General features: G+C 48.2%; 1 protein-coding gene and 1 long non-coding RNA gene across 2 annotated transcripts; one reads left to right on the forward strand and one right to left on the reverse strand.

Moving 5' to 3' along the window:
• Positions 1 to 185: 185 nt before the first annotated feature.
• Positions 186 to 3,599, reverse strand: LOC101777419 (wall-associated receptor kinase 2). Its single transcript, XM_004963160.4, has 3 exons — positions 2,281 to 3,599; positions 1,850 to 2,032; positions 186 to 1,758 (listed from the first exon to the last, which is right to left on the reverse strand). Exons 1-3 carry the CDS (start codon positions 3,191 to 3,193, stop codon positions 587 to 589), a joined length of 2,268 nt encoding a protein of 755 aa, XP_004963217.1. The 5' UTR covers positions 3,194 to 3,599; the 3' UTR covers positions 186 to 586.
• LOC105914111 lies at positions 3,072 to 4,486 on the forward strand. Its single transcript, XR_002676876.1, has 2 exons — positions 3,072 to 3,201; positions 3,598 to 4,486. It is a non-coding gene; the product is annotated as an uncharacterized LOC105914111 (long non-coding RNA).
• Positions 4,487 to 14,674: the final 10,188 nt, after the last annotated feature.

A 14,674-nucleotide genomic window follows, 5' to 3' on the forward strand; every position in this document is an offset into this window, starting at 1 on the left:
AATACACTTCTTTGCAGAAACTGCAGTTAACTAGTACACCATAATGATAATAATTGTATATTTACCTTGGACAATTTGCTAAACCTGCTCATGCAATGTAAATTGTATGCTCAGGGACTGGATAGCCTAAAGTTTGATCCTGGTGATTGTGCATCTATTGGATCTGGACCTATGAAACGGTATGATGCTTGATCCAAAATTCTCTCTTTCAATTGGTTATGCATTTTTACTGCTGTTTTTTCTCCATTGAAGTTCCATGTAGCACCCAGTGCCCATGGGGGAAAATGACAAAAAGCAATCTAGCATGAATTTAGTTAAGTAAAACTACATTAACTCAATGCTTGCATACGGTCGATCAATCATAACCCAATGTGTTGAAATGCTAGTTTTGGAGAAAGACTGTTCTAATGACCTGAGCTCTTTAACATAAGGTTCATACCTTCAACTTTGCAGTACATAAGTGATGATTGAGGTGCACAAGCTCTCTCACACACAAACAGTTAGTATGTACTTACAACAATTTTTATACATTACAGATTACACAAATATAAACCAGTATACGTAGAGAAGAGTGAGATTGCATGCATTATCTTGCAAGATCTACATCCAGCACCAGTTTTGCTGTCTCTGTGCTCTGGTATCCCATGCCTGAAGGGACAGACATTGATGACTCTTGACAAGAATAATGTGCTTGATTAGGATGCATCTTTGTGACTAACTGCATCTGGAGTCTTCTCAGCATTTGTAATCGCTCTGCAACTTCCTTCATTGTTGGCCTCTCGTCTCCTTTTGGGCTCAGACAGTGCATTACAAGTTCAGCTAGTTTCTCGAGTACTACCATTACTTGATCATCTACTATTTCAGTGTCCAACATAGATCGGAGCTCATTCCGGTGGAACATCAGTATGAAAGTATGAGATAGTGATTTCTTTTCGTTAGAGGTATCCCTGTATAGAGCCTTTTTTCTTGTCATTAGCTCTAAAAGAACAACTCCGAAGCTGTATACATCACTTTTGTCAGTTAGATGATGACTGACAAAACTCTCAGGGTCTATATAACCAAGAGTTCCTTGGATAAGCATAATGAAATCATTTTTGTCCATGGACTTTAGTGCCGATGCTCCAAAATCTGATACTTTTGCATTGTATTCATTGTCCAATAGTATATTTAGGGATTTGACATCTCCATGCAGAATTGTACGAGAAGTTGATGAATGAATGTAGGCAAGAGCTTCAGCTGACTGTGTAGCAATATTCAATCTAAGATCCAAGGGTATTGGTGATCTGGCATCAGTTACATGAAGGAACTCAAAGAGAGTACCGTTAGGAATGAACTCATACACCAACATTGGCACATCTACATCCAAGCAGCATCCCAGTAACCTCACAATGTTCCTGTGGTTTATTTGTGACAAGATTATTATCTCATTGACAAATTCTTCTCTGCAGTCATCATCTATTACCTTGGACTTCTTTATAGCAACTTCTTTGTTGTCATCTAAAGTTCCTTTATAGACCATTCCATGGCCACCGCATCCAAGAACACGGTCTTCACTGAAGTTGTCTGTGGCTTTCTTTATCTCTTTCTCTGTAAGTATTTGAATGGTGTCAACTTGCCTCGATCTCATTTCATCATATAATTTCAGACCTCCATTTTGTTCGAAATAGGCATCCTTCTCCCTCCTATGCTTCCTTTGTTGTAATTTCATAACCAATAAGCATGTCAAAGATATCACTACAACTGCAGAAGCACTGAGGCCTGCACAATGATGTTCTTATGATTGAATGCCTCAAATTCTAGAAATTCAGTTTAGATAGATTTAAAGTTTACACTCATGTATGATACTTACCTATGGCCACCTGTTCAGCTTGGGTAAGCACAGGTTGACATCCAGAATTTTTACCATCTGATCTTGTTCCTATCCTGCACTTGCATATATAGCCTCCTGGTATATTGCGACAGATCCCATTTTTGCATGGATATAGTTCTTTGTACTTCAGGTCCTGCTTGCGTAGCTTGCACTCGTCTATATCTGGAGGGAAATCAAGAAAACTGATTAATATAAATTCAAGGAAAAAGAAGATCAAAATGCGATTTAGTTCAGTATATGATGAAGTATCCTAAATAAAAGTTGTACAAGTAAAAAAAAAAAGTCTTTTAAGCTGTGCTTTCAGTGAAAGAGTTAGCTATTACCATGTGTGCTAACATTGCTCCTGCAGTTTCTGATCTCACTTCTAAACTCTCTAGGTAATAGTGAGTTCATTGGAACAAATAACTAACCTTGGCAGCCGTTGGAAAGATAAGGATTTCCCTCATAACCTTGAGAGCAGTTGCAAAGGTACCCTGGCCCATTGCTTGCATTTACACAATAGCTGTTTGTACTGACACAAGCATAGTCTTTGGGTGCTTTTGTCCCATCTTTTGGACAGGAGCCTTTTCTAATAGCCCAGTCACCGACAACAGGAACACCTCTCTTTGCTCTTTCCTTTATGAACCCAAGGTGCCCGACAAGGTCCTGCCTCCTGAAGCTGTACCACCCAACCTCAACAAGCATCGAATAGAAACATGGGTTGAAACTCCATACGCTACTCTGGTTGTTGATCAGTAGAGCTGCAAAGTCAGTGAGATTGGGGGATATGGTGGTCTCACAGCATCCTATCCCGATGCACGGCGCTCCATCAGTTGTACTGTTGATACCTCGGCAGTATGAGTAGCAGCCAGCCAAATACAAGTCAGAGTTGCTGTGCGTGTAGCCACCAATGAGCCCCAGAGTATTACAGCCGATAACTGTGAAGCGGTTGCGGGTAATGGAGGGGATGAATGGCATGTTCTCCAGGCTGACCCCGGCAGTGTTATTGTCTGATATGGTGGTGTTTGACGTGAAGCAGTAGTAGCTGACATTGCCGTAAACACGCACCTCACCATGCTCCAGGGAGATGTCAATGACCTCTACAGGCCTGGAACTGTTACTAAACATTGGTCTTGGTGGCTGGAAGCTGTTGTTGCAGATCAGAGTGAAGGAGGGGCTTAGGCTGGTTGCAGCACAGCCATCACCGATGCCAAAGGGGTAAGGGATGGACACGTTACCGCACTTGTCGGGGCACCCTGGCAATGATATGGTAAGCCCAGAAGAGGTGGCCGGCGCTATCACTGAGAAAGCGACGATAATCAGGAGGACTAATGCTTCTTCCATGGCTAGAGGTAGGTAGCCACTTGCTAAGGCAGTCTTTCTAACTACCTAGCTAAACCAGTGCGATGTGATTATGCATACTAGCAGGGCAAGATCCTAGGTTATATGGAAGTTGTTGTAGGTTATGATGCGATTATCCATATTAGACTAGGTTATCCTTAGGTTATATAAAGTAGTAGTAAATCAGAATTCCCTTTCAGATGATGTATACTGCTGATCTGTCTGTTGTTAGTTCCACGATTGGTGATTAACTAATGTATGCAATATTAGCATTAAGCTAACGACTTTGACTGAACTTAGCTGCATAATGCTTTACTGTTCAAAGTTGAAAATGATCTGGCATACAAAGATCAAAGTACTCGCTCCTCTGAAATTGCAAATGGTTTATTCTTATTGGTTTGTCGCAGGTTTATTAAATCTTGAAAAGCCATCTCCAGGTTTGAGCCCCATTCATTGCTTCATGTCTTTGTATCTGATAAATGTGAAGGCACGCCTAGTCTTCTCGAGGAGTCAGCTATATAGTTCGAAGCCTTCCTCTGGAACAAACAAACTGGTTGAAACAAGCAACAGAAGGATTGACTTTGAAAGTCGAGGCAGGCCAGGTGGCAGCAAAGCCGAAGGATAATCATGTTTAGTTGATCATTTCATCTTCGGATTTGTATATGTTTAGGCTTGAAGCCGTCACTTGTGTGCTTTGTTTCTGCGGATGATTTGACTTGTCTGATCTTCTGTTTTCATGCAGTTCTCACTGTCTGTCAAGAATAAAAGAGGGGCCTCTGCGTCTGTCCGTTATGTGAAGAGTGCAATGGTGTCCGGTTCCATGTTCCCATGGCGTGCTTGAGTGGGTTCTCTCTGCACATGTATTTGTTTGGGCATCTGATGCAAGCGTACCCCGTTTTGGAGCGAGGAGCGTGCTGAACACCAAGGTACAATTACGAAGGCTGGAGCAATGCTAAGAAACACTGCTACTGGTAGCCTAGCAGAGGCGACTGTAGCAGCAACGACAACGGCAAGCAGCTGGGGCGGGACGGCGTCGCGGGGTAGGTAGCGCACGCGGGATGGTGGCGGCGTCCGGCGGTGAAAGAGAACAGGAGTGCTAGGGCTGAGAAGATGGGAGATCCCATGGATGAGGATGCGCGCACGAATCTTAAACACCGGAAGCCAAGCTGGGATTGCCGGGCAAGAACGACCTGTCTAGTAGCTATATTAGTTTCCTATTTTACCCCTTTGCCTCTACATGTACTAAATGGGCTTCGTCGTTTGGTGTGGAATGAGAAAGTATCCATTTTGAGCCAACAAGTGGTATCAAAGCCTTTCTTTCCCCCACCCCTCCTCCCGTGTCTCACCCGTGCTCCTCAGCCCAACCCCAAAACCCTAGGCGGGCCCACCTCAGCCGGCGGTGGCGGCGCTCATCCCCGACCTAGATCCAGCGGCTGGTAGTCTCCCCCTGTGGCGGAACCGCCCAACTTAAGCTGGTTTAAGTGCGCCTAATCGCCGTTATAACGACAATTATCCGAAACGCACTTAAAACAGCATAAGTCCGGTAGTCCGTCGAGTGTCCCTAGGACTCCTCGAAGGATCCACGGCGTATCTCATAACCATACATCAGGATAATATCCGCGATGGGATAATATCAACAAACATTACATTTTTACATACATAATTAAGAGGTACGAGTTATTACAAGACATAAGTTGAGGCAAACTTAGTGATGCAGTGTTAGACAAGTTCTAAGATTAAACATAAATAGTTCAGGAGAAGACGCGTAGATAAGCTTTTCTCTAGGGTATTGTGAGACTCAGATCGATACCCTAGGGCTTCGGGGTCTCCTCCTCAGTAGCCTCCGGTGGAGCTTCTGAAAGATAACCACAAGGGGAAAACCCTGAGTACGGGGTACTCAGCAAGTCTTACCCGACTAACCAATATAATAGTTTTTCTTTGGAATGCATGTCAGCCTTTGGGTATGCTTGGTTGACACAAATTTTTTTTTTTGCCGAAAAAGCTTACTACGAGTGAGGCCTTAGTTTTATCTTTTAATTGAGTTAAGTCATTACCTAACCATTCTAGATGATAACGGAAGTAAAAGCAATCATAGCTGTTAAATCATACATTACTTGACAACAGGAGATTTTATATAGCATGAATTGATACTACGATGCTCAACAGCGATCAAGTGCATTCATAACCGAGAATTGCGGCGATCCGGATCTAATTACATCCTGCAGGAGAGTACCTTGATCACCAGTATTATACGACTGTCCAGGTCGTACTAACAACCTCTCGATTAGCAAAGTCAATGATTAGGAATACGACTACCCGGACCCAGGGATGCACCCCCACATGGGACCCCACGTCTGGCCTGATCTCCATGTGAGTTTCAGGCTACACCCCTGCCAATCTCCAGCACGTCAAGCGCGGGTACGAAGCATTCCTGATCATAGAATTTACTAATCTACTGGGCTTTACTGGTCCCATACCCAGTAAGTGATCAGCTGCTTATCACTTGATCAAAAGTTAAGACACGAATCGGACCTTAACCAGATTAATCTAGCAGACAGAACTACATCTCTAGCTTCTGTCTGTTTCCACATTCCAGACTATCCTTCATAAGCAACATGTATGACTTAAGAGTTTTTCCTTAAGGTTGGTAAACCAAGCATGTAAGCAAGTAAGCAATTCTAGACTTGGGTAGTTTCTAAGATTTGAACAAGTGGCAAAGATGTCCTTAAATCAAGGCATGATCGTACACAAGAATAGGTTTCAATCAACTCCTAGACTTAGTGCATACAAATAACCATTAACCTACAACTAGTCACATGAAATAATGACTTCAAAATAGGTAGGTATAAATGCACCGGGGCTTGCCTTGTTCGTTAAAAAGATTAGTAGATGCTGACGGATTGGCTTCACAGGGAACAAACTCAAACACCTCGTCGGACTCCAAGGGTCCTTCTGAAAATTCCCAGTAATCTTCTTCCGGTGCTTCTGGATCTACGGCACATATACATGCAGGGGTTAGAATGCAACTTTTTGAATAACAGACTATACAACTTTCCTTCATGATAAAGTTGCAAGCCAACAAGGACTATACGACTTATCATGATAAAGTTGCAAGCCAACACACAAAAATCTAAAAAGATTAACTTATACTTTTATTTTTCTTATTTAACCCTCCCTAAAGCTTTTTCTTTTAGTTTTAGAAAAAGTGGTAATTATTTTCTAACTTGAAAAACCTAATTTCCTATGGGTTAAGAATTATTTGTGATTGATAAAGTATTATTCATATTTTATACATTTTATAAATATTAAGTATTTATTTAATTACCTTGAAAGGAAGGCATTAAATAAATACCCGAATTTTTATTATTTTCCTAGGGTGTAAAAATTTTAATGCATAAAGGAAAATAAAATAAGCCTAACAAAATTGGTTTCACTAATTTTGGACACTCCTACAAATTTCTGTGATTAAAATGGTGTAAACGAATTTAAACGAATTAATTTGCTAAAGGAAATCTAACTTTTCCCAAAATTCACCCGAAAAACTTTTCTTACTTACCTACGCTCTACCCTCTCTCACGAACCGCTGGGCCCCACGGCGCGGACCCCACCTTCCTATTCACCTATACCCGCCGGCCCTATTCCTCCTCCCGACGGGCCTCGCGGGCCGTTTTTCTTTTTCTTTTTCCGCTTCCGGCCCGACAACGGCCCACGGCCCTCCTTTCCTCTTTTTCTTTTTCTTCCGCGAAGTCGGCCCGCGAGCTGTTCCGGCCTCCGGCCCTCTCCTTCGCGGTCGACTGCGCCGGCCTTTTGGGCTTCCGACGCACCAGCCCAACAACCGACTGCGCGCGCCCGGCCTCTTTCTCCTTTACTCATCCGCGCGCGGCACTGGGCTTTTAAGCCGCGGCCCAGCAACCGACCGCGCGGTTCTGGCCTGCCTCCTTCCTCCCTCCGTCGCCTCTGACGCATGGGCCCGAGCGCCTAGCGCTTTCTTCTACCTCCCGCCAAAACGCGTCCGAGACAGGGGGCGGCGCGGCTCGCCGGCCGGCGCCCTCCCGGCGGCGGGACTAGGTCGCGACACCAACTCTACACCTACACGACTCCGTGCGCGGCAACAGCTCCCCGGGAGATGGCCGGAGCCATCCCCTCCACGGCGACAGGCGGCGACTCCCTCGGCCGGCCGTGGCTTCTTGCGACATCGACTTAACCGACTCAAACATCTACCCCTACACCATCCTAGGATCCTAAGGACTCGATTATAACTACTCAGGAAGAAAGAGAGATAGCGCAAGATGGTTCTCACCGTGAGCGGGCGGCGCGACGGCGGCGGACAGAAGCGGCGGCGAGCACGGTTACTCCGGCAAGGATGTGGGACAACGACTGGCCTGGAGTGTAGCTAGGGTGTCTGTGGAGGAGTGGGTGAGAGGAATCGACGAGAGATGAGATGTTGCGGCGGAATTTTTGCTCGGCGGTGACGCTTGACAGAGGAGAGTGGGCGGCGGTAAAAAGAGGAGGTAGTGAAACGGTGGCGCGGGAACAGTAACTATTCAAGCGATTCACCCCTCGCATGGACGACACCGTGGCCTACCCGTAGGCTTGCGTGGTGAGGAGGTGGCCTAGCTAGGTGCCCTGGCGGTCGACCGACGACGGCGGCGGCGACACGTCTGGAGCTCTGTCACCGCCCGTGATCTTCAGAACCGTGTCATGGTTGATCTTTGATCCGACGGCCTCCCGTGCTTTAACAGAAGTTGAAGATAATCTCAAGCCCGTCATCTTTTATTTTGGCTTCGGCTCGAGATAAACATCAAACAGGTTTGAATTTGGAATTGTTTCTCGGTTTCTTCTGAACTTCAACTGAACTGCCATTCAGTTCGTCAGTTATCGACAGTGATGTCGATCTCACTTGTGAACCCAATTCAGTGGTCTAAACCTTGTTTTTCCCATCCAACTTCTTCCCAAACATGTTCTGCTATATCCCAATGTTCCATTTTGCTCATGAACAAGTATCTCTTTTGATCTACATTGCTCTGAATTTGAGCTCCAAGTCGATGCTTTGCTGCTATTCAGACTTAGTAAAAAATTCAGAGTTTCAGTTAACTTGTGATTTTGTGCTGACTTTGAGCTCGAGTTTGACTTCCTTCCCTTTACTGTTCCTGGCCAACAACACATAATTATTGTAGTCCAAGATTCATACTTCAATATAGTGTAGCTGTTCTAGTGCATTTATTTGAAAAATTCTCCAGAAACCAATTTTGAAAATGGACTCTGTTGCTGTTTCACTGGTCTGTTGTTGTCGGACGGTGAACAGTAAACAGCACTTCTCTTTTCTTTTTATTTCCCTGATTCTTTTGTAATATTTGGCACCAATTTAGCTCCCAATTTTTGATCCCATAATTCCAAATAATCTCACACTTGTGTTCCACATGTTTGACAAATTTTTCTGAATTTCAAATTGAAATTCAAATTTCGGTCAAATTTGGCCGAATTTGATCCTTTGCCAATTTCTTTTCTTTTTCCTTTGGATTTCTTTCCAATTTCTCATAGTTACTTTAATATTTCAAATGGCAATTATTACACCCCCCCCGATTCGGCGGCGGCCCGCGCGGATCGAGGTAGGGACAACGGATCGAGCGTGGCGGCGGCTCAATTCGGGGGGCGGTAGCGGCGCGATTCGGTTCCAGGCGGGTGGCGCGTGCGACCGTGGGCGGCGGCGGAGGTGCTGGGCTGCTCACGCATGCGTGGCTTGGCGTGCAGCAAAAGCAGCTCGGCGCGCGGGTGGCTAGGCTAGGGGTGGCGGCATGAGCGGGTGGTAGCGGTAGGCTCCCGCGGCGGCCAGCAGCAGGCGCACGAGGCCAGGGAGGCGGCGCGGAGCAGGCAGGCGTGCGGACAGCAGCCCGCAGGCTACTGGTGCGCGGCTGCAGTGACCAGGGTGTGTGGCAGCAGGCGCGGAGCAACTGCGGCTCGCGCGGCTCTATGGGGGCAGCAGGCGTGCAGCGCGTGGCGGTTAGGAGCAGTGGCGACTTCTCCCTCGACTTCTTCCCCGACCGGCTTTCTTCACCTTCCCCATGGCTCGCTCTAGGAGAGCAATGGCCACGGGTGGCGCAAGTGGCGCCGATGCACAGAGCACGGGTGGCGTGGGCCCCGCAAACGCCGCGGCTCAGGTGGTCGGCGCGCCACCGCTGGCCGGCATGGTGCCGGTACTCCCGGCCAGCTCCTGCCGTACCTCCTCCCACCGCTCGACCATGAGCAGTGCGCGGCGCCACAGGGTGGCGACCGAGGAGGAGCAGCAGCGCATTGCAACCGAGGAGGAGGCCGCAGCAGAGCGGCGCCAGGCACAGCGTGCGGCTGCGGTGTGCGAGGAGAAGGAGGAGTGGCGGTCGGAGGCCGCGGTGGCGGCGGCATGGCTGCACGACGCTAAGGCGTGAGAGGTGGTTGCAGCTCGGGCAGCACGCGCAACGGCTGTGGAGGCCGCAGCAGCACGTGCAGCCGAGGCAGCCCACCTAGCGATGGAGGAGGCACAAGCAGCTGCTACTCAGCGGTGTTTGTAGGTCAAACGCCTGCGCGAGGAGGCGGAGGCAACGCGCGAGATGGCGCGTCGTGATGGGATGGAGTTGAGGTGCGCGGTGCAGGGCGTCGGTGCTGAGGTGCAGGGCGACCGTCCCGAGTCGGAGGAGGCGGACCGGTTGCGGAATGCGGCGGTGGACCGGTGGGTCCAGGATGACGGGCGTCCTCCGAGCAGGAGGAGCTCCGTCCACGACTCTGGCCTTAACTCCGACTACGACTCCGACCTCGACTCCGGGTACCGACCCTCGAGGGTCGTGAAGATCATCGTCCGGGAGTCCTTCGGCAGCACGCAGTGGCCCATGTTGACGAAGACCAACTATGTGGAGTGGTCTTCGGTCATGAAGGTGAAACTCCAAATGCAAGACATGTGGGATGTGGTCCGGTATGGCGACATCGACAGCCACGAGGACCGGCGAGCGCTCGAGGCGTTGCTCGCCGCGGTCCCGATGGAGATGGCGGCGAACCTCTCGGGAAAAAGGACTGCCAAGGCTGCTTGGGGTGCTATCGCTGCGGCTCGAGTTGGCAGCGACCGCGCCCGCAAGTCCACTCTGCAGAAGTTTTGGCAGGAGTGGGATTGTCTGGCTTTCAAGCCGGGCGAGGACGTTGACGACTTTGCCCTCCGCCTCTCCAGCCTGATGCAGTAGCTAGAGCGGTTCGGCGACGACGAGATCAATGAGGAGAAAGCCATGGCGAAGTTCCTGCGCGTCATCCCGAAGAAGTACTCGCAACTCGCGATCTCCATCGAGACGCTGCTCGACCTCTTGATGTTGTCGATCGAGGAGCTGACAGGGTGACTCAAGGTGTTTGACGACCGCGACGAGCCTTTTTCTAGTGGGGAGATCATCTTCGGTGGTCAGCTACACCTCACTGAGGAGAGGTGGCTCGCCCGCTAGAAGGAACGGAAGGAGGGGGAATCGACAGGTGGCCGCAAGCGCGGCAAGCAGTGCAAGGCGCCCAAGGCGCGAGGAGGCGCCCAGGGTGGTGCTGCCGGCGAGGGCGAGCCTACTCGAGATGACACCTGCTACAACTATGGCAAGACTGGCCACTAGGCCAGGGAGTGCCGCTAGCCGAGGCGCGGTTAGGCCCATGTTGCGCAGGTTGTAGAGGAGGAGGAGGAGTCGGCTCTGTTTTTGGCTCACGGGACCATCGAGCTTCTTCCCGCGGCACCGGCCTCCACGGCTCTCCTCCACCTCGACGAGCCATGAGCGCATGTCTCCCTCGGCAACGGTACCAGCGATGACAAGATTGACGGTTGGTTCCTCGACAGTGGTGCCACACACCACATGACCGGGTGCAGGGAGTACTTCTTCGACTTGGACGTCGACGTGCGCGGCTCCGTCAAGTTTGGACTCTTCGGCCGTGGAGATCAAGAGCGTCGGCTCCGTCGTCCTCGTCACCAAGACTGGCGTGCACCGGCTCCTCACTGGTGTGTACTACATTCCCGCGCTGAGGAACTGGATCATCAGCCTCGGGCAGCTGGATGAGAACGGGTCGTGCGTGGAGATCGACTATGGAGTGCTTCGCATCACAACCTCTACGTCCTCTGTGCGAAGATGGCACAGCTTGGCACCAAGGAAATGGTGCAGGCAAGATGGTGGACAGGCACTGCTACTAAGTTCACTTCGAGGGATCTGGGGGAGTGGGCAGCTCTTCTTCGCCGAGCGTGCCTACCCCAGTCCCCGGGCTTCCACCGAACATTCTTGGCGACCAACCGGTGTCGGGTGCCGGGATGGGACGGGACCGGTGCCGTGGGTGAGTCTCACTCCTTCGCAGAGGCTGAGGGACACGTGACCTGGCGTATGCAGATGGACGCTGGATAGCAAGTCCGCTCAAGTTTGCTGAGAAAGGGAACGTCAAGGCAACCACATCAACGCTCAGGAAGAGGCCTTAGAATAATATATTAGTAGTGTTAGCTGTGCGTGTGAGGAGTAGTATTCATGGGTGATTCATGCCTACGTGCACCTTAGCACCAATTATGCTTTCCTTTTCAATGTAAAAGCTTCTAGACTATTTTACCTCTTTGCCTATACATGTACTAAACCGGGCTTTGCCCTTTGGTGTGGAATGAGAAAATATCCATTTTGGACCAACACTACCAAACAACCATCGAAGCTTGGGCAGATCGTATCGGCCCAGTTTAGCCAAATTCATATCCATATGGGCCGTAGGTGGGATGTGCAGTTCGCGACTGCGACGCGAGATGGGCCGCGGCGGCCCAGCTGGTGGATCGCCGTCGCCCGCTTCACGTTCGAGACGTCGACTCGTCGGCCGACGGAAGGCTTCGGCGAGCGGCGGCGGTGGCGGAGCCTCCCCGCCGGACACGCTCGATCCATCACCCAGCCCGCGCCTCCTTACTGTACAGCCGCCTCGCCCACGCGCGCCTCCGCCTTGCCCACGCGCGCCTCCGCCTCCGCCTACTCTGCTCCCCTTTGCCTCCCCGCTTGGGCCCTTCTCCGGTATGTTCTCTCGTTGCATGATATAATGCGCATGCAAAACCAATTTCTCTGTCTGTTACAATAGGATTAACAAATATGGTTCTGTAACATTTTGATACCCCCTTTTCTGTATTTGAATAATGAACAGCTTCTCATGATGTCGGGAGTTGTGATGCTTGATGCTATTGAAAAGATCTTCCTGGAAGAGCATTTGTGATGATGGAGCATGAAATGGACAGCTCAAGATTGAAGAATGACTCTTAAGGTAGGCATTGCTGGGGAAAGTCTGGATGAATTTATATGCGTGCTTTTGTGCAAACAACATGTTTCTATGTAGGTAGTGCACATTGTCATAGCCTAACATTAAACTAATGCAGTATAAGGATCATCACCATAATATATTGGGTGCACGAATTCTGGTAAGTGCCCTGAAAGCTATCCATACTCATGCAGTGTAAATTGTTTGTGCAGAGAATGCACAGATGAAGTTAGGTCCTGTTGATTGTATATCTATTTGATCTGGATCTATGATAAAGTATGGTGCATAATTGGGCCACGAGTTTTTTTTTTTTTTTTTTGCTGCTTTGCTTTGTTATTGTACTCATTTTTGTTTGAGCAAAATAGGATACGGCATGGTGAATGAACTGATGTTCTCCATGGAGGATCCATAAAGCACCCAGCCTCCTTTGGAAAAAAAATGTCAGAATGTAGCAATACAGCATGAATTTGGTTAAATAAACCTACATCAACTCAGTGCTCACATATACTCAACCTATCTTAATTAAATATTTTGAAATGCTCGTTCTGGAGAAAGATTGTTCTAGTGAATATGCAAAGAAAACATGCAGCTCTTTAACATGTTGACAAAGCAAGTTAACATCCAAACATAGTTTTAACTGTTGGTGCAATTTGAGCAATTTAGTACATTTAACTGTAATACATCAATGGCGGTTTTAATGCGAAATAGCTTAGTACTTACAACAATGTTTTTGTACATTACAAATATAAACCAATGTACATAAAAACAAGAGTGACATAGCACTTATTCACCTTGCGAGATCTACATCCAGTATCAGTTTGGTTGTGTCCATGCTCTGGTATCCCATCTCGTCTGAATGAACAGACACTGATGGCCCTCCAGATGAATACTGTGCATGAATAGAATGAGTTTTTGTGACTAGCTGCATCTGGAGTCTTCTCAATAACTGTAATCGCTCTGCAACTTCCTTCATTGTTGGCCTCTCATCTCCTTTTGATCTCAGGCAGTGCACGACAAGTTCAGCTAGTTTCTCAAGCACCACCATAACTTTATCATCTACTATTTCACTGTCCAACATATCCTGGAGTTTATTCTGGTGGAACATAAGTACGAAAGTATGGGATAGTGCTTTCTTTTCATTAGAGGTATCAATGTATAGAGCCTTCTTTCTTGTCATTAGCTCTAAAAGAACAACCCCAAAGCTGTATACATCACTTTTATCAGTTAGATGGTGACTGACCAAAGATTCAGGGTCAAGATAGCCAAGAGTTCCCTGGATCAGCATAATTAATCATTTTCATCCATTGACTTGAGTGCTGATGCTCCAAAATCTGACACTTTTGCATTGTATTCAGTATCCAAGAGTATATTGAGTGCTTTGACATCCCCATGGAGAATTGTGCGAGAAGTTGATGAATGAATGTAGGCAAGAGCTTCTGCTGATTGTGTAGCAATCTTCAGTCTGGTATCCAAAGGTATTGGTGCTTGTTGATAATTGTCATGAAGGAACTCAAAGAGAGTACCGTTGGAGATGAACTCATACACCAACATTGGTACATCTACCTCCAAGCAGCATCCTAATAACCTCACAATGTTCCTGTGGTTAATTTGTGATAAGATTATTATCTCATTCACAAACTCCTCTCTGCTGTTATCATCCTTTACTTTTGGACTTCTTTATGGCAACTTCTCTGTTATCATCTAAAGTTCCTCTGTAGACCATTCCACGGCCACCACATCCAAGAACATGATCTTCGCTGTAGTTGTATGTGGCTTTTTTAATCTCATTCTCGGTAAGTATACGCATGGTGTCTGTTGGTGTACTGTGTGTATTAGGGCCCAATAGGCCCATGTAAGACATCTATATAGCTACCCTCTAGGGTTAGCCCATAATCTATCCATTTTACCTTCTATCATGGTATCAGCCTAGGTTTAGGGTTACCTGTGCCGCCGCCGCCGCCGCCGCCGCCGCCGCTGTCGCCGCCGGCCGGCGCCATGGCCGGCGACTCCTTCCCCCCTCCCCTCTCCTCTTTCCCCTCTCTCCTTCCCTCGTGGGCGCAGGTGGCGGCCGCCGACCGGCCCCCTGCGGCCGCGGATCTAGCGGTAACGGGGAAGATACAGCAGACATCCCGCCGACAACGGGAAAGAGAACCCACTGTATAAACGATGACTAAGCTACATCTACCAGTTTTTTATATTGTTGGATGAATTAATTGTAATCCCAAAATA

This window comes from Setaria italica, chromosome III (genome assembly GCF_000263155.2).
Source record: "Setaria italica strain Yugu1 chromosome III, Setaria_italica_v2.0, whole genome shotgun sequence".
NCBI lineage: Eukaryota > Viridiplantae > Streptophyta > Magnoliopsida > Poales > Poaceae > Setaria > Setaria italica.